The sequence below is a fragment of the Alexandromys fortis genome, unplaced genomic scaffold (genome assembly GCF_014885135.2).
Source record: "Alexandromys fortis isolate MF-2015 unplaced genomic scaffold, M_Fortis_MF-2015_v1.1 scaffold_5, whole genome shotgun sequence".
Classification (NCBI taxonomy): Eukaryota; Metazoa; Chordata; class Mammalia; order Rodentia; family Cricetidae; genus Alexandromys; species Alexandromys fortis.
The window spans coordinates 24,094,552-24,102,227 of NW_026067924.1; the positions used below are offsets into that span (position 1 = coordinate 24,094,552).

The 7,676-nt window shown below is 40.6% G+C and overlaps 1 protein-coding gene across 2 annotated transcripts in view; it reads left to right on the forward strand.

Moving 5' to 3' along the window:
- Positions 1 to 7,676, forward strand: part of Mtr (5-methyltetrahydrofolate-homocysteine methyltransferase) — a 78,153-nt gene that overhangs the window by 52,439 nt on the left and 18,038 nt on the right. For both annotated transcript variants that reach the window (XM_050142292.1, XM_050142291.1), the window contains exons 23-24: positions 3,394 to 3,461; positions 3,994 to 4,114. In XM_050142292.1, the coding sequence (XP_049998249.1) occupies positions 3,394 to 3,461; positions 3,994 to 4,114 (189 nt within the window). The remainder of the gene's footprint in view (positions 1 to 3,393; positions 3,462 to 3,993; positions 4,115 to 7,676) is intronic.

The window sequence follows — 7,676 nt, forward strand, 5'->3', positions numbered from 1 at the left end:
TTTTATTTTTTTTTTGGTTTTTCGAGACAGGGTTTCTTTGTGGTTTTGGAGCCTGTCCTGGAACTAGCTCTTGTAGACCAGGCAGGTCTCGAACTCACAGAGATCCACCTGCCTCTGCCTCCCAAATGCTGGGATTAAAGGCGTGCGCCACCACCGCCCGGCTCCTTTTCTTTTTTTTTAAGATTTATTTATTATATATACAGTGTTCTGCCTGCATGCCAGAAGAGGGCACCAGATCTTATTATAGATGCTTGTAAGCCAGCATGTGGTTGCTGGAAATTGAACTCAGGACCTTTGGAAGAGCAGGAAGTGCTCTTAACCAGTGAGCCCCCTCTCCAGCCCCAGTTTTAGATGCTTTCTAAAGTATCTAAAGTGTAGTCAAGGTGACAACCAAGATCAGCCATCACAGTGGTGATATAGTTTTTGGAGTGATATATTCAGGTAAAACCCCCTTTTGCTTTCTCATAATGAATAAATACTCATAACAAAAGCTAGCGGCTTATATTAAGTTTATATTTTTCCCACTTCACAATATGTTTCAATGAAAAAATCGCTAATGCCTGTCCTGGCCCATGTCTAGCTAGCAGTCCTTTGGAGTCGTGGGCTGCTTTCCACTGTGCCTCTTCTCTGATGGTGTGGTCTGTTGGTTATGGTTGCTTGTGTTCTCGTTTCTGCTGTCAGCTAACAATGAGCCTTCCCAGCCTCTTTCGCCTCAACACTTGACCCATCTGTCTGGAACACTGATTAGATTGCACTCAGGAAGGCTGAGGCTGGTTGTGTTAGGAGGACAGCTTTCCCTGTGGGCAGTCTTTCTACTTTTCTTTCCAGCCTTTGTTTTAAGATAGCTTTGTTTCCTTGCCTTGAAAATCAGGATTACACTTTAATCCCAGCCCTTGGGAGGCAGAGGTAGGCGGATCTCTGTGTGTTCGAGACCAGCCTAGTCTACAGAGCTAGTTCCAGGACAGGCTCCAAAGCCACAGAGAAACCCTGTCTCGAAAAACCAAAAAAAAAAAAAAAAAGAAAATCAGGATTACAGTTTACCACCTATTTATTGTTCATTAAAATTACAGGTGAGCCTTTGTTTTGTGATGTCACTTTCTTGCGAGTATTGTTTTGGCCTGCATCAACTTGTTTTTTTTCTTTATTTTTTTTTCTGCATTAACTTGTAATGGCTCGTTTGTATTTCAAATTTCCATTGAGAAATAAGTTAGAATCTTCAGAAGTGTTTTTGATCAGATTATTGATTGAATGACAATTGATTTTAGATATACTGTCTCAATTATGAAAAAGACAGTTATATGCTTTCCCTGTTTCACACTATATGTATAAGAAAATCTGCATATCAACAGAGAAAAACAGTATACGTCAAGGGCAACTGATGCTTATCCACCAGCCTCTCTCAGTACCCCACAGGGTCATCAGTAAGAGGCCTTTCACTTGTGATATTTTGATGGAAGAACTTTCAGAAATTTAGTTTTTTTTTTTTTTGGGGGGGGGGTGTTTTTTTTAATAGAAATAGGCTAGGTGTGGTGGTGTTTGTCTTTAATCCCAGCACTCAAATGAAGAGGTGGATGGATCTAGCAGGTGGTAGTGTTGCACACCTTTAATCCCAGCACTCAGGGGGCAGATATAGGAGGATCTCTGTGAATTTGAGGCCAGCCTGGTCTACAAGAGGACAGACTCCAAAACTACAGAGAAACCTTCTCTTGAGTCCCTCACCCCCTAAAAAGAAGCAGGTGTATTAACAGTGAGTTCCAGGCCAGACAAGACAGGTAGACAGACAACAAAAGCTTCCTTCTAGGTCCTTTTATGTGGGCTTCCACCAGAAGGTATAGCCCAGATCTAGTACTTCAGACGATCCAGATTTGGGACGGAGAGGAGAGGGGAGGAGAAAAAGGAAAAAGAAAAAAAGAAAAAAGCTACAGCAGTAGGCCCTGTGAGTACTGCTTAAAGAAAGAAAGAAAGAAAGAAAGAAAGAAAGAAAGAAAGAAAGAAAGAAAGAAAGAAAGAAAGAAAGAAGTTCACAGCTAGATGCTGGATTGGTAGGATGCTTCCATCTAGTGGCAGGATGTGTGAATTGCAGGTGCAGCAGCGGTTTGGAACTGACAGGTTCCTGAAAGATGATCTGCAGTTTAGTACAGTTGTTCTCTTTCATTTGTGCCCCCTCCCCTCTCCCTTCTGTCCTCTATCTCTCTTTCCTATTTTTAATTAACAAGGGAAGCATATTCCTAAGTTACATACTTAAAAGTGCAGTATGACGTTAAACCCATGTAAACAATGTATATTGAGCAGGCATTTGTCTCCTTATACATCCTTACTGAAGTGGAGAGTTCGCTTTTCTATCTCAGTTCTTCGTAATATGCAGTAGGCTGTTGTGTACTGCTATGGAGCATGAGAACTCTTCTCCTGTTTAACTTGTAGTTAAGCCTGCTGTCCAGCTCTTTATCCTCCTCTTTCCTCACCCTGTGTAGCCTTTGGTAATTTCTTTCCAGCTTTCTTGTATGTTAGGGTCAACTTTTAAGTTTCTTCACATCATATTTCTATGTCTGGATTGTTTGACTTAGCACAGTGTCCATCAGCTCCATCTATTTCCTGCAAATGATGGAATTCCATTTTTTTTTTTTATGGCTGGGTATTAGTTCATTCCATGTGTGCGTTTTCTTTACCCATTTATCCGTAGGTGGAGGCTTAAGTCATCTTGGCTTTATATGCACAGTTTTACACTTCTTACCATGGTAGGCTATGTTACCACAGGGCCAACAAGGGGCTGACATCTACCACAGTGTCAGAGAGCTGACAGACACAGTGTACTCTCCTACCCACTCATCTACTAGTAGACACCTGGCTTGTTTCACTACATTGTGACTGCTGAGTGTCACAAGTACTACTCCACATCCATTTTAATGGAAAGGGATCATATAAGCCCCTTGTTGGCCCTGTGGTAACAGCCTATCGTGGTAAGAAGTGTCATGTTAAAGCGTTGATATCGGGGATGTAAAAAAGAACAAGGAAAGCACGGGGATCATGCTTCAGAAGCACAAGAATAAAAATAAAAAATGTCAGGCTGGGAGGTAAGCCTTCAAAATATTGGCCTTAGGGGGCACATTTCAGATTGATACTGTAGTATGTAGTGCATTCATAAAATAGAGTATTATTCTTTCAAAAACTAATGTGGAGAATAGGGATTTAGTTCAGTTGTAGAGCACAAGGCCCTGAGTTTGGTCCTCAGCTCTGGAAAAAACAAAACAAAACAAAACTAATGTGAATGACATCTGATGCTGTGGTTCCAGTTTATGTTAGAGCAGCATTTAGTGGCTAAAATTAAAATGTTCATTTCAGCTTTGTTTCTTTTGGGCTCTTGTTAATTTTCTGACATCTTGTTTCTTACCTCAGAGTTATTGATTTAGGAGTCATGACTCCCTGTGATAAGATACTTCAAGCAGCTCTTGACCACAAAGCAGGTATGTGTCATAGTATGCTGGGTGTGGGCTTCAGCATTACTCTGAGAGTCTGTTGGAGAATGGTAAAACCCAGCCCATGTGGGGGTCTGAGGAACACCTAGGCAGCCAGCTCCACTGCGGGCTGTTGGGACTTGAAAGAGGTGTGTGAGTGTCCATGGCTTGCTGAGTTCTAGAGGTTCAGTGGACTGCCTTCTTAGAGGAAAGCAGTTGAGGTGGATTTTTTCCCCTTGTATGTAGTTGTTTTTATGGTCAAGTCTGAAATTGTTACAAACTAGAGGTAATTTTTATTGTGTGGTATCTTAAATCTGGTACAAATATGTTACTGCAAATTTATGTTTCATTTCTTTCTTTCTTTTTTTTTTTTTTTGGAGACAGAGTTCCATTTCTTATTACCCAAAGCAAATACTAAATTCCTAGAATTAGAAATTAACATGTTAGGCTTTCTAATCTTCAGTACAAAACTTTTTAAAGTGGTCTTTTTTCTCTCTTTTTTTCATTCCCACTGGTCCTTCTTTCTTTCTTTTGGCAATAGATATAATTGGCTTATCAGGACTCATCACTCCATCCCTGGATGAAATGATTTTTGTTGCTAAGGAAATGGAGAGGTTGGCTATAAATATTCCATTGTTGATAGGAGGAGCAACAACTTCAAGGTAAGTCAGCAAGATGAGCGCCGTCTCACTTTACGTTCTCTTAAATGCCAGTGTCTATGACTGGGGACATCCGCTATTCTCTCCTTTGCTTTCTGTCTTCTGCTGCACAGCTTTCCGTTCTTTCTCTGGGGAAGTGTTAGAAGGCTTCTAGAGCCCACTCTGCGAAACTCCTTTGTGAGTCCTTCCCTGTACCCTGCTTTGGATTCTGTTGACTTGTTGCTATTTTCTTAGTCCTCTGTCTGCCAGGCAGCTCCTAAGAATTAAAATGTACTCTTAACACTTTAAAATCAGACTAATAGCAAAACTGAGGTGTTTTGTTTTGTTTTTTCAGAAAGATGTTGCTTGAACTTCTGCCTTCTCGGTTCAAGCAGGAGTCTGGCTGAGTAATTATAAATTCCCATGAAGACACTCTAATGTTGTAATAGATACACACTAATGAAAATGAGCTAGGAAGTCAGTTGGAGGAGTTGTTTCTTTTGTTTGTTTGTTTGTTGTTTTCTTTTTTGAGACAGGATTTGTTTGTAGCTCTGGAGCCTATCCTGAAACTAGCTCTTATAGACCAGGCTGGCCTTGAATTCACAGAGATCTGCCTGTCTCTGCCTCCCGATGCTGGGATTAAAGGCCTGCACCACCACCACTCAGCCTGAGGAGTTGTTCTGACAGGAGGACTTTGGGGAAAACTTTAGGATAAAAGGCATAAAGAGGACAGTGTTCACATTGAGTCTCACGGGCAGTGTTTGGTATAAGTTCTTCCTGAGATCACGGCCATGGAGAGAGACACTGTGGCAGCATCACAGATATTTGATGGTTGGCAGGGGATAATATCAAGCTGGAGCGTTGAAATTGGTGGTTCCACAATGTGCAGGGTTTTTTTCTAGTGCAAAAGTGACATAATAGTGTGTCATAGGTATTTCTAGAGTTCCTCAGAGAGTGAGAGATTTCTTTTGAGGAATTGGCTCATGAGACTGTGGCTGAAAGATCTGGAATGTGTAGGCTGGAGACTCAGAGCAGTCTTCAGGCAGAAGTTCTTTGCACAAAAGGCAGGGGGTTAATGAGACTGCTTAATGTTTTTCTGAAGGTTTTTAGCTAATTAATGAGGTTAACTCACATTATGAAGAATAATCTACTGAGTTTACAGGTTTAAATATTTATTGCTTCTAAAAAATATCCTCATAGCAACATTTGGACTGCATGCAGTATGACCAAAAACTGAGTCGCACAGCACACCCAATCTCACACATAGAATTAACCATCATATTACTTATAATGTGACAGAGAGTTTTTGCAAGTAGCAAAATGTTTGCATCGTTATTCATTAATTACTTTTCATTGAAATAATTTGACAATTTGGCCATTGTTGCTGATATTAGAAAATTGGATTTGTTTCCCACTGACTGACTTATTAGCCAAGTGGCAGAATTATTTTTAAGGGATCTGACTGATCACTGATGAGAGGATTTATTTGTGTGTGTGTGTTTGTTTTCTTTCTGTACTGGGATTTGTACCTAGTACTTGTGCATGCTAAGCAAGACCTCTATCACTGACCAGCCCCCATTTTACTTAAAATCTTTTATTTTTTACTTTTGAGACAAGTTCACACTAAATTGCCTAGTCATGCTATCCTAGGCTTGTCTGGAATTTGCAGTGTTTTGTCTCAGTTTCTAAGTAGCTCTGATTATAGGTCTGGACCACCATGCCTTATAGATAACTTGGGCTTTATGAACTTGACCTGGTCTTTTACCTAGTGTGGTGACTGGCAAGGGATCTATGGACTATTGCCAAAATAAAGACTTGAAAGTTGTAATTATGTAACATACTAAATCTCTACTTTAGGAGTTATGGCACCTGGGATGCTGGATTCATAATTAAAATATTTTATATTCGTTAATCAGGAATTCATTACTTGTGATGATTTGAAGTTGACTACATGGTTCATTTTCTTATAAGAGCTACCAGACAAAAGAAAAAAGCCCTCCTTAGTCTGTTGGTTACTTCTTTTCCAATGATTGAGGGTTCAGAGGTACCTAATTCTTCCCTTTGCCAGATGACAGCTCAGGACTTGTATGGTTTTTGAGACAAATTTCTGAGGGTATAAGCTGTGACTTTTCCAGTAGCAACATGAACCAGACTTGTGCTCGTAGACATGAGGGTCTTTAGAGAGGCCGAAAGTTAGGGGTCAGAGATGGGCGAGAATTTACTTGGAGTGTACCTTTTCAACCTGTATTTGTAAAAGAGAAAAACCAACTGTTATTCTATCTGCAGAATGGGCAATGTTAAGGTATCACATATGGGAACTTAGGAAAATCTGGCTTGTTATGGGCAGAACTTGACCGGGTATTCATTCTGAGAGTCAGTTGTTAAATTTAATGTATAACTAATTGCTATTGTTTTAGTTAGGATTTCTATTGCTGTGGTGAAACATCATGACCAAAAAGCAAGCTGGGGGGAAAGGGCTTATTCAGCTATACTTCCACATTGTTGCTTATCACCAAAGGAAGCCAGCACAGGAACTCAAATAGGGCAGGAGCTGGTGCAGAAGCCATGAAGGGGAGCTGCTTACTGACTTGCTCCTCATGGTTTGCTCAGCCTGCTTTCTTATAGAACCCAGGACCACCTGCACAGGGCTAGCCCCACCCACTGTGGCCTGGGCCCTCCCCCATTAATCACTAATTAAGAAAATGCCTTACAGTTGGATTTCATGGAGGCATTTCTGTTGGCAGAGTTTTTTGGTGTCCCAGCAGGCGCTCCTGCATGACCACAAAGAGGCTTACTATTAATTATAAATGCTTGGCCAATAGCTCAGACTTGTTGCTAGCTAACTCTAATCTATTTATATTAACCTACATTCTGCCATGTGGCATTACCTCTCTTTCATCTTGCATCTCCTGTTTCATCTCCGTGTCTCATTGGCGACTCCTGACTCCTGCCTTCTTTTCTCCAGTGTCCTTAGACTGATTTTCCCACCTAACCTCATCCTGTCAAGCTGTTGGCCAGTAACTTCTTTATTAAATGAATCACAGTGATGTGTATTCACACAGTGTAAAGGAATATTCCACACATTTCCTCAGCTGAGACTCCTTCCTCCTTGATGACTCTAACTTGTGTCAAGTTGACACAAAACCAGTCAGTAAACTACAGAATAGGTTTTGGAATCTCCTTTCCTTTTACAATTTAACGGAAAGTCACATTGCTCTAAGATAGGATAATTTTCTGAATGTGTGTGTGTGTGTATTTAATCGCTCAGAGGTAAGGTGATTTTATCTTCCTCTTTACTTTGACTATGAGCTTTCGGTAGGGAAACTTAAAATATAGGTTGTGTGTTAGATTTCATGGATGCATTTTTAGATACTGTTCTTTTCTGATTCCATCTTGATTTCTCCATCTTTATTTTTTTCTCCTTTGTTTTTAAAAAAATGTAGTGTGTGTGTATATGTGTGCGTGCACGTACGTGCATAAGAAAGAGTCAGAGGACAACCTTGTGAGAGAGAGAGAGAGAGAGAGAGAGAGAGAGAGAGAGAGAGAGAGAGAGTCAGAGGACAACCTTGTGAGAGAGAGAGAGTCA